This window comes from Larus michahellis, chromosome 6, assembly GCF_964199755.1.
Source record: "Larus michahellis chromosome 6, bLarMic1.1, whole genome shotgun sequence".
NCBI lineage: Eukaryota > Metazoa > Chordata > Aves > Charadriiformes > Laridae > Larus > Larus michahellis.
In genome coordinates, this window is record NC_133901.1 from 50,478,414 (window position 1) to 50,499,407 (window position 20,994).

The 20,994-nt window shown below is 39.6% G+C and overlaps 1 protein-coding gene across 10 annotated transcripts in view; it reads left to right on the forward strand.

The window, feature by feature from the left end:
* The first annotated feature begins 2,865 nt into the window (after positions 1–2,865).
* PPP3CB (protein phosphatase 3 catalytic subunit beta) overlaps positions 2,866–20,994 on the forward strand; it is a 50,740-nt gene continuing 32,611 nt past the window's right edge. For 5 of the 10 annotated variants that reach the window (XR_012587462.1, XR_012587464.1, XM_074590448.1 and 2 more), the window contains exons 1-3: positions 3,000–3,285; positions 15,647–15,847; positions 17,972–18,096. Coding sequence is in view for 7 of the 10 variants with exons in the window: in XM_074590448.1 (XP_074446549.1) it covers positions 3,216–3,285; positions 15,647–15,847; positions 17,972–18,096 (396 nt within the window). In the remaining 3 variants the exon portion in view is untranslated. Of the gene's footprint in view, positions 3,286–15,646; positions 15,848–17,971; positions 18,097–20,994 lie in introns of all 10 variants that reach the window. The other 5 variants (XM_074590454.1, XM_074590450.1, XM_074590455.1 and 2 more) reach the window with 4 other exon arrangements.

Genomic DNA, 20,994 nt, shown 5'->3' on the forward strand with positions numbered 1-20,994 from the left:
CCTGGTGTGTTTATGGGGGTAGGGGAAGCAAGATTTCATCTGTATGAGCCTTTTCTTCAGGTGGTGCCTGGATATGAGTGGAAGCATTTCAGCATGCAGGGCACTAGCTGTGCTGCCTAGAAGCTGATAATCTCTCCTTCTGGCACAGCATCATAACAAAATAAAATTATGCTCTGCTTTTTCTGCAACCAAGAGTTCTGACTGCGTCAGCCCCTTTTACTTCATACCCCAGGAGACAAGATGCATGTCGGCTGCGGGCTTGTGAGAGAAGGGAGCAATTGAAGGAAGTAAGAGGCATCTCTCTTGCAGCTGCACTTCAGGTGAGGTGAAGAGGAAATTCCTGACAACACTCAGCAAGGTCTCAGGCTCCCTGTGTGTTTGGAAATGTATGGACAAATCGACTTCTTTATAACATGAGAATCTCTCTGCTGTTGCACGCTGTCAAACATTCAAACTGCATTTATTACTGAGCTTCTCTTGATTCTAAATAAGAGAGTGAATTCATTCCCTGTGTTCCTTGTTCCAGCAGATCTACTTTCAGCTAATGCTAAGTCAATAGCAGCAACATTTACTTACTGCCCTTCCTATCCCATGCTCTCACTGCATATTCTGAGTGGATACACGTGTATGCTATTGAAACAAATGAGCTTTTGTTCTATTTAAAAAACAGGCCCTTTAAATTGGTCGTACAATGACAGACATTTGCAGAACATGTGATGGTAAGTAGTAATTTCTACTCCTGGAAAGCTTTGTGATAAATCCAAAACAGTCATCCAGGATTTCTTCCGTGATAGTCTAATGTATCCTGGTTCTCTTGTCTGCATGCACTCATTTTACTTGTGGACACGGAATTAATAGAATTCTGTTTTTCCAATACAAGAGTCATTAATAAATAACCCAAGGGTTTATAATTCTGATTCCCTTAAAATTTTCAGTTGCTTCCTTGAATGTCTTTACAGTGATATTTCATTTGAAGTTTCTTGATTGGACTGTCTTGGCCATGTAATAAAAAAGCAAGGTCAAACAAAGCTCTCATGTAACCCATCAGTTTTAATGTATTTTTGCTTAAGCCAAACAGCTTTTCATGCTCAAGATGCCAGGTACTCACCTCAGTCATCCTTTTCCCTTAAATCTAAATGAGGCAAGAACCAAGACCTTGCTGGAAACTATTGCTTCTGAACAGCTTTTCTTTCTTAAATTCCTGATTTATTGTGTGAAATAGTTGCACAGCTCAGTACAAGTAATGCATAGGAGGTGTATTATTAGCTGAGAAGCAAAGCGGCAACTCTTTAGATATACTGCATTTGATTAAATATGGTTTTATGTATGTATTTAGATGTTTGCTAGATGGGACCGGGTTTGTTGGCAGATATTTAGGTGATGCCAAATTCAGAGATTTTTGGTTTGGGGGTGGGTTTTGCTTGGTTTTGTTTTTTAAACCCAGCTAACTTATGTGATCTCAACTACAGTGCAGTCCTACAGCCAACCCACACTGGTACAACTGAGGATATACTAAATTCGAAGAAAGAGGATGAAATTAACAGCTGGGAGAGCAGGAACCACTTAAATTTTTTTTGTCAGAAAAGTTAATGCAATATGAAATAGTCATGAGAATGACCAGATTAGCTTAGGTTTAGTACTGTTATACCAACCTTTCTGCCCTGTCTTATGCCCTGCATATGGTTGGACCTGTTGCTCTACATGAAATTTGCATGGTTTGTATACGATTGGTTTCAGGGGAGACCTTATCGCTCTCTACAACTACCTGAAAGGAGGTTGTAGAGGGGGGGGGGGGGTCGGTCCTTCTCCCAAGTAAGAAGTGATAGGACAAGAGGAAATGGCCTCAAGTTGCACCAGGGGAGGTTTGGGAAAAATTTCTTTACCAACAGGGTTATCGAGCACTGGAACAGGCTGCCCAGGGAAGTGGTGGAACCTCATCCCTGGAGGTATGTAAAAGATAGACGTGCTTAGCGCTATGGTTTACCACCAGCTCCGTTAACAGTTGGACTCGATCTTTCTCAAAGGTCCCTTCTACCCCAGCCCACTCCATGATTCTGTGACAGCAGGGCTGTCCTGCAGCATTTGCACGGATCAGGCCAGTGGAGCAATGCCCTGCCCCACTGTCCCCTCATGCAGCTTCAAGGGCTGTCAGGGCCTGGGAGGTGCTGCGGTACCCAGGCCTGTCACTGCTCCTGGCCCCCTCCTTTGTCCTTTGCCCGCTATTGTTCAGCTCCAGGCGTGGGGCAGAGACGTTTGGCTGCATTGCTGGCGGTTCTTCCCGAGGGCTGCATTACCCGCCGGTTCTTCCCTAGGGCGACCTCCTTCTTGGCATTGGAACTAGATGATCTTTAAGCTCCCTTACACCCGCAACCATTCTATGATTCTATTCTCCTGTCCCAGGCTGGAGAGGTGAGTCTGCGGTGCTGTAGGTGAGAGGCGCCTGCTGAGGGGGCGGAGGCAACCCACCGCTCTGAGGTGGACCCCCCTTCGGCCGGGCCCGGGGAGGCGGCCCGTCCGCCCCTCAGCCTTCGCCATCTGACAAAATGGCTCCCCCGGCGCTGCCGGCGGGGCCTGGCCCTGCCCCGTCCGCCGGAGCGGCCCCGCGGAGCTCTCCATGGTGGCCGCCGGCCCTCGCCCGCTGAGGGGCCGCTGGGGGCCGGGCCAGGCCGCCCGCCGCGCCGCCCCTCTCCCCCCCGCCCCCCCCCCCCCGCGTTGCCACCCCTCAAGCTCGGCCTGACGCCCGCCCGTCCCGGGGGCGGCGGGGCGCTACCGGCTGCTCGCCCGCCTCCCCCGGCCGGGGTGGGGGAAGAGAGCCCGGAGGCGCCGGGCCCGTAGCCTCCGCCCCTCCCCGCGCCCCGCGGCGGAGGCGCCGCCCCGGAGGAGAGCGGAGTTTCGCCACGCTCCCTAACAGCCGCGCTGCCGGCGCGGCGGAGCCCGGAGTTTCTCCACGCTCCCGTAGTCCCCTCGCGGGGTGGCGGCCGCGGTGCATGCCGGGCCCCAGGCGGACTGTCCCTTCGCTGCGCGAGGAGCTGGGAGTCGCGCCTGCCGCCATGTTCCGCTGGGCCGTCGCCGCCGCCCGGCGCCTTTAGCCGCCCCCGCCCCGCCTCGCTGCCGGCCGCCGCGCCCCCCTCTCCCCGCCAGCCCGCCGGCGGAGGAGGCGGACGGAGGCGCCGCCGCGCCCAGCAGCTGCCGGCGGAGCCCGGCAGCGCCCAGCGATGTCCGCCAAGGAGGGGAGCAAGGTGCTGCTGCTGCCGCCTCACGCCACCAGCGAGCGCGCCGTCAAGGGTGAGCCTCCCCCGGAACCCGCGGCCTGGCGCCGCCCGGGCCCGGCGGGGCTGCGGGGAACATGGCTGCGCGGAGCGGCGGCCGAGACCCCCGGCGGGGCAGAGGCCGCCAGGGCTCGGAGAGGCGCCCCGGCCTGTGCTCGCCGCTCGGGGGGTCTGACTGGTGTCGGGAGGGCCGCCCGGCTGCGTGCGGGGGCAGGTGCCCGCCCTGGCGTGGAAGTACCCGGGGGTCGGCCGGCTTTGTAGGCCGGGGTGGGGGGGGGGGGGCGAGCTGGGCGCGGGGGCTGGCCCTGCCGGCGGTGAGCCCCGGGGCTGCCCGCCCGCTGGAGCCGGCCGTGGGGCGGAGGGGCTGCCCGCCCGCGGCCTGCGGGCCTGGCGCATCCCGCCCGGAGGGGCTGCTCGGACGGTGTCGGCACCAGTGTGCTGGGCTGGCCGGGGCACGCCGGCTTCCCCGCCCGGGGTCTGGCCCCTTCACGCCCGGTTCTCTGGGTTTTGGTTTTTTTTTTCCTCCGTCTGCGCAGAGGGGATCCCTGCGATGGCAGAAGCTGACAGCGCCGGGGAGAGGGAGTGGGAAGGGGCTGCCGCCCCTTTCGTTGGCTGTGGGTCTCGGGCTCCCAGTTCTGATGGAGGAAATTCACCTTGATCTATTTCTTCGTGGCCTTTCTTGGTAGCACAGTCTCAGGGGAAGCCTTTAGAAGTCGAACGTTATACTTCTCAGAAGAAAAAGTAAAACGTTTTGAAGTATACACGTTTGTGTAGAGCTGAGGTGGTCTAGTTACTAAAATGGTGTAAATTATCATGATCCTTGCTCCAGAGCACATCAAGTGTGTCATTTTAGTATTTGTGGGGAGAATAATCTTTCACAACTGAAGTATCCTAAAACATATTCGTTACATCTAAACCATCAGTTAAGAGGATAGCATAGATAACGCCTCAAAGAACGTCAAGGTTTTGATTATTTGAATTACAGATCATTTTATTTTGATGTCAGAGGTTTTGATATTGAACTGTATTTGATGATGGCAGTGCAGATATTTGTCATAGCAGACCTTGGCTGTTGGAATTCGTGGTTATACACAAAGCAGTTTGCTTTTAAGATTGACGTTCCTAGGAACATAGCGTCTGACCGATTTCAAAGGGGCGGAGATCTGTTCGTTTAACTTTTTATGTAACAGGGGGTCTCGGGAAACAAAAAGGATGTCTTTGTCTTCAGCAGGTCTTAATTAAAGCCTTGGAATCCCATAGTATGTTTTGGAAATCAGCATGTTTTCCAGTAAGCTGGAAAGCTTTTGCTCACAGTGAGTTGTTACTCATTTTGGATTGCTTAACCTGTTGATTTGTTTGAAAAAATTGCAAGAGTAAAAGTAGGAAATGTTATTAAAACTAGTCTATTGGAAACTTGTGCTCATTAGTGCTATTTAACATATAGCGGTTAGACTTGCTGAATTTTTGTACCTTTACCGCAGTTTGTTGTAACAAATTAAGTTCTTGAAACAATGCAAGAGAACTAATAGTAAGTGATTAGATACTTCAGAGTGCGCTGGAAAACCTGCTGATTTCCAATTGCCTAGTAATTCAGCTTGTTAAATGTGATCTCTGCATCTGGTTGCTTAAAATCATACATTCTAACAGGATTGCAGCCTGGGGTCACAGTATTTCTTTGAACCCGGGTGTGTAGGATACAGAACTATTGTAAGGGTAATCAGGCTTTGATAGCTTCATCTGACATAATGGCAACCAGTTAAATGTTCATATAGCAGCCGTTTTCTGTTCCTTCTGTTGACCTGTCCTGTCCATACCTATCATGCTGAATCACTGTCTTCTGGAGAAAGCCTGGGCAGCTGTGCCTAGCTGTCCGTGTTCTTGATATGAAGGACAGGGTGGTTTGGTCGTGTCATCCTCCCCCCCCCCCCATTAGGTGCAAAGAATTTGGAAATATTTTTTTTAGATAGCGACCTCAGGGGTGCAAGATTGCAGGTTATGTCAGCGCCAAGTGGGAGTATCTATGCAACATAAATACATTTGTTGAAACCATGTTAAAATGTAATAACTATGTCACATCCCTGTTCACAAGCAGATGTGTTGCCGCTCACGTTCAAGAAATGTTCACTATACTCTTACCTATTATACAATGAATAGATTATAGATATGGTGATATTCTCTTAAGGTGGGTTCTCTGCTTTTGTCAAGTCAAGACTGCATACCAGGGCACCTAAAAGTCCTATTTTTTTACACTGGAAATGCGTGGACCAGGTGTGCTGGTGAAACTGTTAAGACAACAGTTTAAATGGTTGCATAACATTTTATACTTTCAACTTCTGTAATGCTTATGAATCACTGCAGACATTGCCTCTTTTTTATATAAGTATCAACTCATCAATAGTTCAAGTATCAATAAATAAGTAGCAACTTACTTATTGATAATTATTACTGAATTTATTTACTGGAATAAGGTTTAGTGATTCTTTTTAAGGCAATAATTTTTCGTGTTTATTTTGTTTAATGTGATCCCCTATAGCAGGAAAAAAAGAGTGTAAAAGTGTTCTCAAAATGTTACTTTTGTAACTTTTCTGTTCCCAAAAAAAAACATCCTTGGGGTACCTAGGCCTTCTGTCTCTCCTTGCTGAGACATTTCATTTATAGTGTCTCAGGTCCTTGAGAACAGCCACAGGAAAAAAAAAAAAAAGTGGCAATATGATGTGGTGTATCTGTGTATTGGTCCATATTTCAGCTTTCATGCTCTCCATATACTAGGTCTTTTTCGGGGGAAATGTGAATTCAGGACTTAATGCTTGCTGATATTTGCATTGTTTCATCTCTCACTTTTATTTTAGCTTTATTTTCTTCCTCTGTATTACTGGAAGAGGGGAGAAAATAACAGAAACCATCAAGTTTTAGAGGCTATGAGAAATTAAATTGTTTACCACTAATAATATATTTTGTCAGAGATGGGCAACAGATGCTCACCCAAGAAAAAATGCTTAAATTATTGTAGCACTGGTAACTAATCTTTTGTAATAAGGTGGGATAGTAATTAGGATGTGTCCCCCTTTATACATTGACCTGTATGTTTAGCAATTAGTGGGAAGTGCATATATCTGGAAGAACATCTCAAAGTCTGTCAGGTGTAGTGTTCATATTAGACCGATACATAATAAACATAATAATGGCTTTAAATATGTAGTCTATACAGTCTAGCTGTATTGGTCTGGCATACTTTACCAAGTATGAATTGTATCATCAAAGTTTATTGATTGCTTTTAACGTATATAAAATGCTCAAATTTTCTCTTCTAATGGCTTAATAAAATTGTCTGAGTAATTTGTAGTTACAGAGTTTCCTATAAATTAATGGTTAGCTATGGAATTGAAATATCTAAAGTCAGTTTTTGGCATTTAGTTCTCCAAAGGTGTCTTGCGGTGAGGCTTATGTTACTGCTTTTTTTAACAGACATAAGAAAATGTACCTGTCGTCTTGATTCACTGTTTTCTAAGGCACCTTAGAAAACTTTTCTTCATCTTTGGAGAATGATAGTGTTTTACTGTCTCATGGAAGGTAGCGTTTTCCTCTATTATGTTCTATCAAAATCACAGCGAGGGGGTGGAATGGTTTTTTATTAAAATGACATTGATATTTAAGTGCTGTATATGGTTCATTTGGGTTTGCTTTTTTTTTTCCTTGCATGATTGGCTGACTTCAGTCAGCGTGCTTGACCTTTCAGTGCATGTGACTTTCATACTTTCAATTTGTGATTGTATTGTATCTTTTGTACTGAAACAAATGTTTTACTGCCTTGTAGTAAAGTGTTTTTCACTGATAGAGAGGAAGAAGTGCTTGTAAGCTCAGACTGTTTGGTCCTGGGCATGGCAAGGATGAGCCATCGTTGGCTTTCCTTTGAGGGAAAAGCACTAGGGCTTCTCGGACCCACCTGTGAGTAGCTACACCACAAAATTGTACTTGGAAGTACTCTGTCCTCCCTGGCATTGCGCTTGACCCACTATGGCTGCTGCTAGGCTTTGGGAAGCAATCCACAGGACCTTGCCACGCTGATATAGTGGCTGGTTTTTGCTAAATTGTCCATTCTTGTGGAACATCTGGAGATGTCTGTTCCTGTGGAAATGGGAGGCTTCAGTATTCCTTTTGTTTTGGATAAAAGTCATGATACAGTCTGTCTGGTTGGCAGTCATTTTGGATATTAAATGGTAGTTCATTGAAACAACTCTTTAGAGAATCGCAAAGAGAAGTAACTCATAGCCTTGAGCAGGGTCCTAAATTAAGATGCTAATAGCTAGTTTTTAAACAATGATTGACATGTAAAAGAAAAAGAAATCATTGCAGTATTTAACTTTAAAATTCAGAGTCTGGTTAAAAAAAACCAACAAAACAACAAAACCAGCAGGTAAAAGGATAAATGCTTACAGGCAGCATGAAGGCTGTTTTAAAGATATTACAAGGCACTTCAGAATGCCTTTGTGCTGCTGGTCATAAACGATTTTAAAATGATCCAGAAAAGCAGCAGAGTAAAGAGAGTATTGAAAGGTCATACTTTAAAAATAAACAAACGAATAAATCACAGTTCTGTTTTGGGAGAGACAATGGAGTGGAACTGAATTCTGATAAGTTAGTGTTTGACTGGCCTTATACTATTTTTTATTGTTGTTGGAGAGAAAGGATTGAGTGAATGAATCTTAAACGTAATGACAACAAAACCCCACCCAAAAATGGAAATCTGCCTTAATTTCAGTAGGGCCAATTGGTAGTTGAGACTTGGGAAGGTAAGGCCAGAGCAGAAACATCTGGCAAATACTTACATCTGTGTTTATTGTGTAAGGAACTAAGGACTCTCACATGAGTCAGTTCTTATTGCTGAATGGGACCAGAGAATTGTCTCATTGACATGTAAGTGGTTTCAGAACATATCAACAAAACAAATGTTCCAAAAAAATATCCCAGGACCAGCAGATATTTGTCAGTGGATCTAAAGGAATTCTTTGGGGTTTTTGGGTGCAAAATTGCAGATTTATTTTCCATAGCCTGTGGCATAACTCATCTTCTGAGTCTGAGAAATGGAGCGCAGCAGCATTTTTTTTTTTTAAAAGCTCTAGATTGAACTGAAGAGCTGTAGATCAGTAAGTCTAGTTTAAGCAGACTCATAGCACTTGTAAGAAAGAGTGGACTAACTGTGTCCCTGGGGAAATAGAAGAGGAGTTGGTACAGTTTTCATAGATGGAAATCAAGAGAAATTGTTAGAATATTTTGGAGGAGCCAGTGAGCTGGTGCATCCAGGTAAAACTATTAATCAGGTTCCTTCATCAGACCCTTTAAAGTAAGCAAAGAGGAATACCCTCTTTTGTATCGAAATTAGTTAGGAAAGACAGGATGTTAATAGGTAAGAAACTGCTGTAGGTGTGGGAGGTTAGCATGTGTCATGCATGCTTTTTAAATGTATTCATAAGTTATGTAGAAAACAGAGTGAATGGCAAATCATAACGCTTATTCAGGATAGTAAACTTCCAGAGATGTTTCCGAAAGTGGCTGGGCAAAGAAGTTGCAGGACACACTGTTCTGATAAGGGCGGAGTAGACTCTACAAGGGAAAGAAAAATTCTTGCTTAAACATAGAGCGTGGTGTGCTTAGGAAAGAAACATTAGAGTCTGAATGGTTAATATTCTGAAAATGTTGGTGCAGTGGTAGTCAAACGGGCTGATAAGAATTTAGGGATTATTAGAAGATCAGTTTAGAAAAAAGAGAATGCGCTATCATGCCATTATATGCATCTTGTGTTATATGTGCATCTTGAACAGCAGCATGTAATTTTGGTCCCCCTTCCTGACTGTTGTCTTTATCTAAAGATATGTTCAGAGGCACAGAGTGGCTTTCATGCAGCGTGAACAGCAAAGGTGAGAAATCCCTGACTTGGAAAAGGCGTAGCTGAGGAGGGGTAGAGTTAGATACTGCTTACATCATGAATGGTATTTAATGGAGAAGTTGAATAGGAAACAAGTGTAATTCTCATCTCCCTGTGAAAAGGAGAAATGCAGTACTAAACAAAATTTTCCCGAAATTAATGTAAAGGAAAGGTAAAATACTTTTACTTACAATGTGTAATTAAAATTGTGGAATTCATAGCAATAAGGTGCAGTGGAGGCAAAAACTATAAAAGTGTCTATTCAGGGTCTCACAAAATAGTGAAAAATAGTTCTATCGGTGATGGTAAACATGATGGTCTGGATGAAACTCTAGAGGAAATCCTTAAACCACCCTGTTTGGAAAACAGAGAGTACAGGAAGGGAAAGACTTATGAATCCAACATTCCCAGAAGCACATTTGAGTGCTAAATCATCTTTTGGCTTAACCCGCTATGGTCATTTTAATGGTAAGAGCATCTTTAAATACTTTTCAAACACAATTGTATTTTTCCTGAGATAAACTTCCAAAAGTATCAACCAAGTTAATTGAGAAATTACACAGACATTATAAAAGATGAATGTGACATGGCATACTAAGTATATCAATAGTTTCATTTGAGATTTAAAATTCCATGAAACTTTTAAGACTGCAAGTACATGGTAAGTAAGGATAAAATAAATAGCGCCTGCAGTGCGTTTGTAGGGTTTCAGTGTTTTTGGGGTCATTTTTCCTTGCTTCTGGAGTGCTTGTTAATATAGCAGGAGGCGTGCATTCAAAGAAACTTGAGTAAAGGGATAGTTTTTTGTGGCATTTAGGAAAAATACCGTAATTTGCAAGAAACCGACGTTGCTGAATCTGTGCTTTCTTGTTTGGGATAAATATGGTAACTCGTATCTTTTGACAACTATTGATTCTAGCTTTCTGATTCGAGTAGATGCTGCTGTGCATTTGTGCTTAACTAATATTTTCAAGGTTGTTGGTCCATAGACCATCTGCGATGAATTTATGCTATTTCTTTTGAAATCTGTTCTGACAAATGCAGAAGGATAATTGGATATATTCTGTCCTTGTAGCAGTCATGGGTGCTACATCTCTTTCTTCTGCGTAGATGTTGGCAGAGGCATGAAAACTCCAGGGACAGACTGCAAGATGTGCTAGGTGTTAGGCTTTGTTATTCTTCTGAGTGACATTACATAGACAGCAATGCACTTATAAAACCAAAAGCCCACAAAGCCTGACCAAACAGCAGAAAAACCGCAGACAACTGTGTTATCGTGGTAATAAACCTGCTGACAAAATGAAGGATACTGGCCTATCTTTTTACAGAACACCACGGTTGTACTGATATATATCACATCACTTAGTGGAGACAAACATTATATACTGTTTCATGTATACCTACCACCAAAGCAACAAATTCTTTACAAACACGACGTCTGTGTTTAGTAACCTTAGTAATGTGAGCTGAGACTTTATCTGTGAAATCAAAACCACTCTTAAAACAGAAAATGAAATCTGGGATGTTCAGCATGCTTTTACAGACCAAGCTGAGTTCATGGAATGTGTCATGGGCTCCTGATTATAGAGGAAAAATGGCTGATTTTCTTTCACTGTCAGAGAAGAAGAATTGTTTAAGTTTTAAGGTCTTAAGAGCAGAAAATACTTTGCTTGTGGAGGTACAGTACCTTGTACGGTTGATCCCTGATACTTTTTCCTACCATTAGTCTAGAGGCTTTGATCTCATCTTGTTTCAAGAGCCTGTTCCAACAGGGTGTCTCTGATACAAGCCAGATTTAACCAAGGTTATTAAAATGGGCATATATATCAGCATGATTTGAATTTACAGTATCTACATGTAAGATTTTATTAGCAGCTACTGTTGTACTCAGTTACTAGGCAATGGGAGATCTGCTTTGGGTCTGGAAGTAGCGTGTTTGTGTTAGTTGCCATACTGCACCTCTCAGCAGGGATTATTATATTGGGTAAAGTGCCGTGCTAATGTGGTTTTTCTACTTTTGAACCTCTTTACAATGTACTGTGAATTTATCCATTCAGATTGGTGCTAACTTTTAGATCTCTCTAGCATGCTTTATTGTAAGTTATAAATGTACCCAGAAGCTTGTAGAAAGTCAGTGTAGAACTAGGTTTAGAGGTTTAGCTTTTGATATCTCTGTTTTAAGTAGCACTGCAGTGTAAAGGAAAGGTGATTTTTTTTTTTCCCCTCTTTCTAAGTGCATATACAAATACTAATAAAAAACATCAAAACCTTTTGTTAACAAATCCCAAAAGCTACCCACTGTTTTTTTCCCCAGCATTGCTGTTTAAAGTTTTGAATCAATATTGTTAAAACTGTATCATCCATACATATTTTAAAAGTGAAATTGATTAATTTTGACTAGTAAGAAATGCTTTGTTTTAGACAATCTTGTATGTTATTCTAAATCATGGTTTGTTATCTTTGTTACTAATGTCTATACTTTTACTAATAGGATATAGTCAGTTATTTTGTGCTGCAGTGCATATTGCTTTAGAGATTCATCTCTGAATGCTTTTCTATTGCTTAGCTTTGCTGGGAGTGGAAAGAAGGGAATCCTTTAATGACCAACACCATGTTATTTCCTTAGGGTAATTCCTCTTAATTACTATTCTGTTACAGTCCCGAGAGCACAGGTTATGCACAAAGACTTTGAAACATGGGTCATATTTCTGTCTTGGAACACATCATGCTGCAATTCTTTTTCCTTAGGCTATAACATTCTATTACTACTTCATCAAAGGTTTAATTAAACCCATTAGTTTGCAGAAATTGTCTACATGCTTCAAAAATTATCATCCTTAACCTATTAAAAGATGTTATTTGTAATATTTTTCAAAGGTATGAGCTCTAATATAGTGTTAACTATTGTTGAGACAAAAATTGAAGTATAATATGGAAAGAAACAGTTTTTATAGTAGGTGTTACCATTTTATTCAGCTGGATAGTGCACATAAAATCTTTAGTCATGTTTTATTCTGTCTTCTCTGAAGATTATTCTAAAAAGAAAATATCCTTCTTGAGCAATGGGAAAATACATGTGTGAAAAGGATTTTGTTAAACTCTGAGGGACTAGCTTTAAGACTTCATTTTTTTTCATGAGACAAATACAACTTTACGGTTGCTTAACTACTTCTGATACTAATACTCATGATTTTTTAAGATTATACATAACCCCTAGATATACACAGTTTTTAATTTGAATCTTTATAAGTATTTTAATTCAAATAATTTGAGATAGTTCTTTCCAGACACTGGACAGAAACATCTGGTTTTATAGCCTCACAGAAAATGTAACTTGCTAGACGAAGTCAAAACTGTAGTTTGTTAAAATCGTCAGAATTAATTTTTTTGCAAATCTGGTCTGAAATATGTTTTGTGGACATAAGAACTTTATTAAGAAGAAAATTCCATCTGCCATATGCTTAGAAGACCTGAAATATTTCTGAACTGTCATAAGCAGGAGGTCAACATCATCTTTCTGAATTCTGCAGTAATAGTCATTGGTAGTCATAAGTCAGTAATGATTTGCACATAGAATGAAGAACAGCTGGTCACCTAAACAGACCGTTCTCTACCACACCCTGTATCTACCCAAAGAACCTCCAAAAAGAAAGAAGGGTCATCTTTCACTTAAGTAGTTCGTTATCTAGGAACAACGCTAGAATTAATGAAGCACAAGTCCAACAAAACTGTGTTTTGAAGGTGATTGACTTTGGTTCTGGGAAGGTGTGATCTGTAATGCTTTTACAAGAATTAAAGCAGGGTTAATCTACTTCGTGAATTGTCTGGTCTCTCATAAAGGGATGAGCTCAACTTTGCATTGCTGAAGGCAGTTGTGGGCCCACAAATAAAGTATTAAAAAAAGCAGGGGAAAGTCAAGTTCAAAAAAAACAGTGAATGCTAGAATTGATGCTTGCATGGTTGTAATCCAGTGCTTCTAAAAATTAGTTAAATTTATCTTGTTGGAACAATGGATTTCTCTTTTCAGAGACAGATTTATGTTTTTAAACAATTGTGCATGGAAGAGAAGTGGTTGTCCTTTGATTTCTTAAATACGCTAAGTTTATTAACATTTTGGACTACGTGGAATTTTAACACTTCCAAATGAAACTTGAATCGTTACTAGAGGAGACTGGAAGGAAAGGCATGCCATTTCTTTTCTGTTAATAAAATGCGTTATGTCCAAAAATAAAATGCAAAATCTGTTTTTACACTGTGTAATGTCAAGGCACATTTTTCAACTTCTTCCTACTTGGAAACTTTTATAAAAGGAAGAATAGACAATTCTCCAGTTTATTTTCTAGTATAATTTAATTTCGGTGAATATATATATGTGTGTGTGTGTGATTTATGCATCAGTTGTTTTATTGATAGATTTTTATTATTGCATAAAACAGAGGGGTAGCAATGTGTTGCTAGTAATCAATTTAAATGAAGTCAGTGAATGATTTGGTACTTAAGCATTGATTTTTGGAATGTAATGTTTAACTTTGGAGAGTAAGAAAGTATGAATAATCTAGTTACAAGTGTATTCATACTACTAGTTCTTATCTTTGAATAGATGTGTTTCTCTAATTTTTCTCTTTAAACATATTTAAAATAATATTTAAATGGAGAGAAATTGAAGAGTTTTGCTCCTTTTCTATTTTATTTCATTCTTTCAATAGTTGTGTGCATTTTTTTAAAATCAGATGAGTTTGATTTCCTGTAATCCTGCATGAGTGCAATGAAATTGTATGTATCCTCTTCTCCCATGTTCCACATCCGTATTTCATTTGTGCAGTAGTTAACTACTGGACTGCCATTGTTTGAATTCACGTAAGCTGCCGGCTGTCAAATGTGCTCTCTGGGCAGTTGCTGAGCCTGGTTTGTTCCCCAGCCTCAGACCTCTCATCTGCTCCACTTCTTTAAGATACAGATCACATATGGCTGCTTTTGACCCATGAGCCAGGATCCAAGGACTTCTCATATTTTCAGTAATTTCTAAATTTGTGTCTAGTATATGGACAGCGTCTACTCTTGGTTTAATGTTTTTAGAGACAGCACAACAGGAAAATAAGGAAAAGAAGCTCAAAGAAGGAATTTCACCCTACAATGGCAGTGTTGTAGGCTCCCACAAATACAGTTTTTTCTGATAGTATGAACTTGTTCTGCTGCTTAGTCGGTGGTTTGACAGAACTCCAAACTGGCAGAGTCCATCCTTCCCCTTTCTGCCATTCTGGGGCTGAGAGCACACAGGTGCTGTTCTCCCTTCACCTTCTCCTGCCGTAGACCTCTGGTAGGGTCCCCCTTACTTTTCATGGGTTTAGGCTGAAGAATCCTTGTCTACTTAGTTACTCCTGTAGCAGAGATCATTCTAATTCTTTGATTTCCGTTATTGTTCCTTGAATCTTTTTTTAATTAATCTTTCTTTTTTATAAGACGGGCAAACCAGAGTTGCATACTAGATTTATTAGTGGCATAATTGCATCTTCTTTTGTTTTCTATTTGCTAGTAGTTCTTAACATTCAGTTTTCTAGGTTTCTTTGATGTGTCAGCATCAAGTATTTTGCTGGAACTATAGGAAAGACCTTCCTTCTGAATAGTAATAGTAATTTTATAATCTGTGATTTTTATATGTAAAGTTAGGATTTATTTCCTTCCTTAATTTGCAGTTATTACTATTTAATGTGTTATATTTTGCTGAGCCACTCAGTAGCATGGACAACTTTTGTAGCTGTTCATAGCCTGCCCTATTCTTCATTGTCTGGAATACTTACTGTCATCTGAAGGCTGCATCACTCCATGAGTTACCTTCTTGTCAGTGTAATTTATGAATTTATTAAACAGCACAGATTTTAGTGGGTCTCCTTCAGTGACCGTCTTCCTTTCCAGGTGCTGGCTGTTACCTCCATTTATTTCTAGTCCTTTAAACATTATTGTATCCTTTTCTTGCTGGCTTTGGATTTGTTTTGCTGGGGTTTTTGTTCAGTTGGGTTTTTTTGTTTTGTTTTGAGGCTTTGATGATGGGCTTATTTCAGAATGCCTTTTGCAAGTCTGAGTGGCTATTAAATGGATCTCCTGCGTCCCCAATACTTGTTGTGTCCTTCAGAGAACGGCAGTATATTGGAGAGAGATGATGTCCCTTTGCAAAGGCAGTTTTGACTCTTCCAAATGTTGTACATATTATTGTGCCTTCTAATTCTGTTTTATAAATTCTACAAACTTGCACATTATAGATGTTATTTTTTTTTTTCAAATACGTACGCAGATAGCACTATTCCATCCACCTTTTAATGATGTCATTGAGTTGGTTGATCGAAAGACAAATTTGCTACTTTGGATAGCAGCTATTCCATGACAGATCCAATCCTAGATGGAGTATATTTTTAAAATAACATTGTTGTGAGTACTGTTTTTTCTTTTTAAATTTTAGCTGTCCCTTTTCCACCAACGCATCGCTTGACATCCGAAGAAGTGTTTGACACAGATGGAAGACCAAGGGTTGACATTTTGAAGAACCACTTGATAAAAGAAGGTCGAGTGGATGAAGAAATTGCACTTAGAATCATCAATGAGGGTGCTGCAATATTACGGAGGGAAAAAACTATGATAGAAGTTGAAGCTCCAATTACAGGTAATATTTCTAGATAATTTCACTCATAATTAAATTGGAAAGAAGCCAGATTTTGTCAGTAGTAGAGTTTGTCATAAAAATTGCTAAAGTAAAATTTCTGTATAATCTTATTGAATTATCCCTCACAACTGCATTTGCCTAATAGTACTCAAGTGGTCTGAAAAAATGGGCTGCACGTTATTTTGCAAATTGAAGGCATTAAACCTATTGGAAAAAAATAGTAAGATTGGTATTAAAATGACAAAATTAAAAGCTGATGAATTACAGATTTGTAATTCCTGCAGTGCTGTAAGTGGGAATAAAGGCATCTACCCTGAATAGAAAAATGAACTCAGAATTTTTCTGAAATCTAAATATGTGAAGGAAAGCTAATTGCTGTGGTTTGAACCAAATACTGTGAACTGGAATTCTGAGTGAAAAATACACCTTTATCGTTCCTCAGTAGGTGAGACTGACAGTTGCATGTGAAACAATGTTCTTGTGGTGGTAGTAGTAGTACTGGAAAGTGTTAGAAGATTGTTTTAGCTTCTTTAACGCACTAGGGCCTGATCCATTGTGATATAAACCTGATTCTTAGGGTTTTTTGGAGTATTTTCATGGTTTGACTAGTTCTGTTTCTTTTTGACCTGGTGAAAGTTGGAATTGGTATACTTTAGTACTTTTATTTATAAACAATCCAGGCTTATAGAAAATAATTTATGTTGCGTATCTGTTATTTATGATAATGAAAATAGATTTGATTTTTGTGTTCAAATCAGATTTTCTTTCATTTGAATATGTTTTCTTCTAAATGGACTTATATAAAATTAGTGTCTTAAAAGCTTCTTTTAGGGCATCAGCTTGCTTTAATTTGTTAGTATTAGGTAAATGAAAACATTTAAACAGTATATGTCAGAATGATTGACACAGTGGAAACCAACGTGACTGTCTGAACTCAAAGTCTTTTGAAGCTCCAGACAAAGCTCAAAACTACAGTGTTGTCCATGTGTTTAGAATTTTTGTATTTCTGTTTATTCAGGCAGTTACCCGTAGCTACTGGTATATTGGCAGCTGAAAAAGAAGGAAAGTTCTTGCAGCATTTCAGTAGAAATCTTAAGAAAAGTGACATAAAAGAGGACACATTCCATTTAGTCTAATATTTTGTAGGTCATGATGACAAATGGTCTGCTCCAAGGGAATAACAACCTTTAAGGTGTGGTGTGCCATATCCAGTATTTCTTTCCAAAATTAGAACAACTTTTTCGCCAAAAAATTTGCTGATAAACTCTGAGAAGTCAGAAGATGCTATTCGTCAGTTGATCGGTGACATTTTCCAGCAATGGAAGGCATAGCCTCTCAAATTCCTGTTAATTGTTATCAGCAATACCGCATGCAGAAGAAGAAGGCAGCTCCTGACTTCCACTGAGATGGGAACTCCTGTGGGAATGAGGAGTTGGGAGCAGTTCTTCTTCCATAAGTTTTTTAAATTTTTTTTTTTTAAATTGTGAGATGACCTGGTTTTGCTGTATGCTCTTCAAAGTCTGCTATCTTTGGCACTTCTGCCTTAGGTTGCTGACCACTGGTCTTGTCCTGTCTCATATTCTAAAAACACAAGAAAAATCCACTGTTGAAATAGTGAACATGGTTATTTGAAGGAGAAAAGTAACTGAGCAAAGAGAAGATATGATGATATTAAAAAGGTATGTTAGTCTGACTCAGAAACAAAAGCATACTTCCTGCTTTTTTTCAATCCCACGTGGACAGAGCAAATTGTTGAAAAGCAGCAGGCATTTTCAAATACGCGTACCACGGAGAAGTTGCAAAGAGACCGAAGGGGTTGGGGAGGACAGTAAAGAGCTGCTGACAACTTTCAAGACCTCAATGCTCAGTGCATTGACTGTGATAGAAAGATGTTCCACAATCTGCCAGATTCGAATAGGGCTATCATCAGCATTGTCACAGGTAGTGAGGACAGCATCCTAATGAAAAGCAAAGGGGGAAGCTTAAAAAATTTCTGTAACTCCTGCTTTATACCTGCCTTTCCTTTTAATTAGAAGTACTTTGTGGCTGTTTACGTAACTATAACTTAGTAACTTTTCTGTTAGATTTTTTTTAAATTAATTTGAACAAAATTTTTGCTTGCAGTGTGTGGTGATATTCATGGCCAGTTCTTTGATCTAATGAAGCTGTTTGAAGTGGGAGGATCACCTGCTAACACAAGATACCTCTTCCTCGGTGACTATGTAGACAGAGGTTATTTTAGTATAGAGGTAACTGAATATATTAATCTGTTTTGTCCTAAATTTTTCTATAAGCACACTTTCACGGAGGTTTTCAAATGAAATTTTAGGTCTGCTTTAACATGTGAATGTGGTCTTCCTTGCTGTGCTTTCTCCTATGACAAAGGCCTGTTTACAGGAGGATATTGACCAGCTGTTTGGACTGTCCTGTTGAAATCACCAGACTTACTCACTTTTCCTCCTCTTCCTTTAATTAGTTTTTAAAAAGTTGAATTCTGTAGCATTATTATACATAATCCTGCTTCCCTGGTAATATGCAGTAAGGTGTGTTTGTAGGTTTTTGGAGAACAGGTGAGTCATGACTGCAAGGTATTTTAATTTATTATAGCTGTTTATCTGTATAAAGAAGATGCATTTTATTTATGTAATCAAATGTTTTTTAACAATTATTAATATTTTTCTTTACTAAAATTCTGAGGGGGGTTACAGATAACATCATTAAGGATGACCTGTGTTTCTGCCATTAATTTTTCAGGTATTTTGAATTCAAATAATTTTTTAATTTTCAGCATGTTTATTAAGTATACTACATTCCACAAATATTCACTTATTCATACAATTAGTTTCAGAGCTATGCTTTTTAAGTTAACTATTCTTCTGGAGCCAGCTTGGGATCTCTTAATAGATTCCTACTAGAGTGGCATACCATTTGAAATAGTATTTTGCAAGTCATGGTGTATGATACTTCATTTCTGTATTAAAATTATGCTGTTCTAATAACATGCGTGGGTATATACTGTGAAGGGCATGCACAATGCCTTTTGGGCTTGTTAGGGATAGTAGACAAACAGGAGATGCAGCAAGAGTGATTGCCTCAAAGTCATTTATAAGGAAAAATTTCAACAGACATTCCCTATTTATTAATTCAGTCTTCTTGGCCTGTTCTTGATGATTACAAATAACGTAATTGTCCTTGAAAAGGACATTTACATAGCAACACTATATGTTAATATATCAAAATATGGTATGAAAGCTTTTCAACCATTTCACTTACAAAAAACTTTTGAACAATAGATGATCTTGAATACATGAATAAGAACAGGCTCTGTTTTTTTCCTCATATGATTTGAATTTAATTTTTAATATAATATTTGGCATGCTAAATATACTTGCGGAATATGTAAAGATATGCTAAATATACTCTTGAAAACCACTCCAGGGTTCTTAAAAGGCTTGTCATTCTTCATTGAGATAATCTGCTCTCTTCTACTCTGAGTGGCTGTTGGGACATCAGTGAAGTATATGGCAGATAATCTGAATGAAGTTGAATTGCTGCCAAGTGCATGAAGGTGGGGCTATGCTTTGTGGTCCTGTTGAGAAAGAAAAAAGTAATACATGAAAATGAACCATTTGTTCTCCATTTTAACCTTAATTTTTTTTTCCTACTGAAGTTTTTGCCTTAATTAACATTTAGGAAATTCTAGTTGACCTCCAGGAGTTTTCATATACAGTTACTTTAATATCTTCCGTAGTGATTTGAAATGTAATATACTTTTGGTAAAATACGTGACTTTTCATAGAAAAGTGAAGGTGAAATTTTCTAAAAATGTACGAACAGTGAAATTTGATTTTTCAGTAATAAATTCTTAATCAGTCTGTCCCGAAACATCTTTAATTGCATTGACATTTTAGTAGTAACCCATTTCCAAATAAAAAATGTCATCACTTCTAATAGGAAAGATAACTACATGCTGCTGTGATTGTGTATAACAAACTGCTGGGATCAAGATGGGAGTCCTTCACATAAGCATGTGCAAATTCTTCTTTTTCGTACCGGAAGTAACAGGACATAGAGAACTCTTGACGTTAGCTTGTCTGTATTTGATAATAAAAAAAAAAATATGCCAGTACAGGAAAGGTAAAAAACCCCAACAACTTAACAGGTAACATGCTTGGGAACGTGTAAATCTCAACAATTCAGTCAAATGTAGGATCCGTTCACTGAAAGGAAGGCGCTATTTTGCCACTTTTCTATTAAATGTTTTCAAGGTTGCCAGCTGTTGTAAATTTTTCATACAAACTGACTTAACTAAAACAGTTCACAACTGAAGAATTTGCCAGATTAATTCATGTATTCATTTGATGATAACCAGTTGTTTTGTAAGAAACTGATGATGCTCTCTGCTGGGAAACAGTTTTAAAGAGTCTGGGGACTTTGCAATACATCAGCGTATTTTAGAGTTATAGAAACATTGGAAAGCAAGTGGTATCATTAGAAAAATTACTATTTTGCATATTTTTAATAAGAAGATAAGAAAAATTCAATAATTAGTTTAGCTAAAGTTCGAAATAGAAGTCTTTGATGTGTTTCTCTCTGCTTGCGGTGTTTTTTAAAGTGTTCCTTTGTTTTCTTTCTTCCTTCACGTACTTACTATTCTATGCAAAATAAACTTTGAAGAATGATAGCCTCAGGGTACTTGTATTGATTAAGAACAATAACAACTTGCAGGTGACCTCAGTGTAGTCCAAAACTTCTGGGGGTTTGAGATTTCAGTGCTCAGTTAAAAATACAAGAATCAAATTTGAAATTTAAGAAGAATGTTTTGGGCATTTATGACTGCTGGGTGATAACAGACTATTATAAACTGAAAGAGTTGTGCATGTTCTGTAGATCTGTCCTCAACTCTGTTTGCTGCTGATGTTGCAATTATAATGATATATGGAAATTTACTATAACTCTTTGAATTTGCTGCTTGATCACTGAATAAACAACCAGCTTTCCTGTTTTTTGGGGGAAAACAGGTTTACTCTAATCCATTCTTACTTTAAAAACGGTCTCCAAATGATATAGCTGACTTTAATGTAAATAGTTTTGTGGGTTGTTTTTTCTTGAATCTTTATTAGTAAATGTCTGCTTTCCTGCTTATG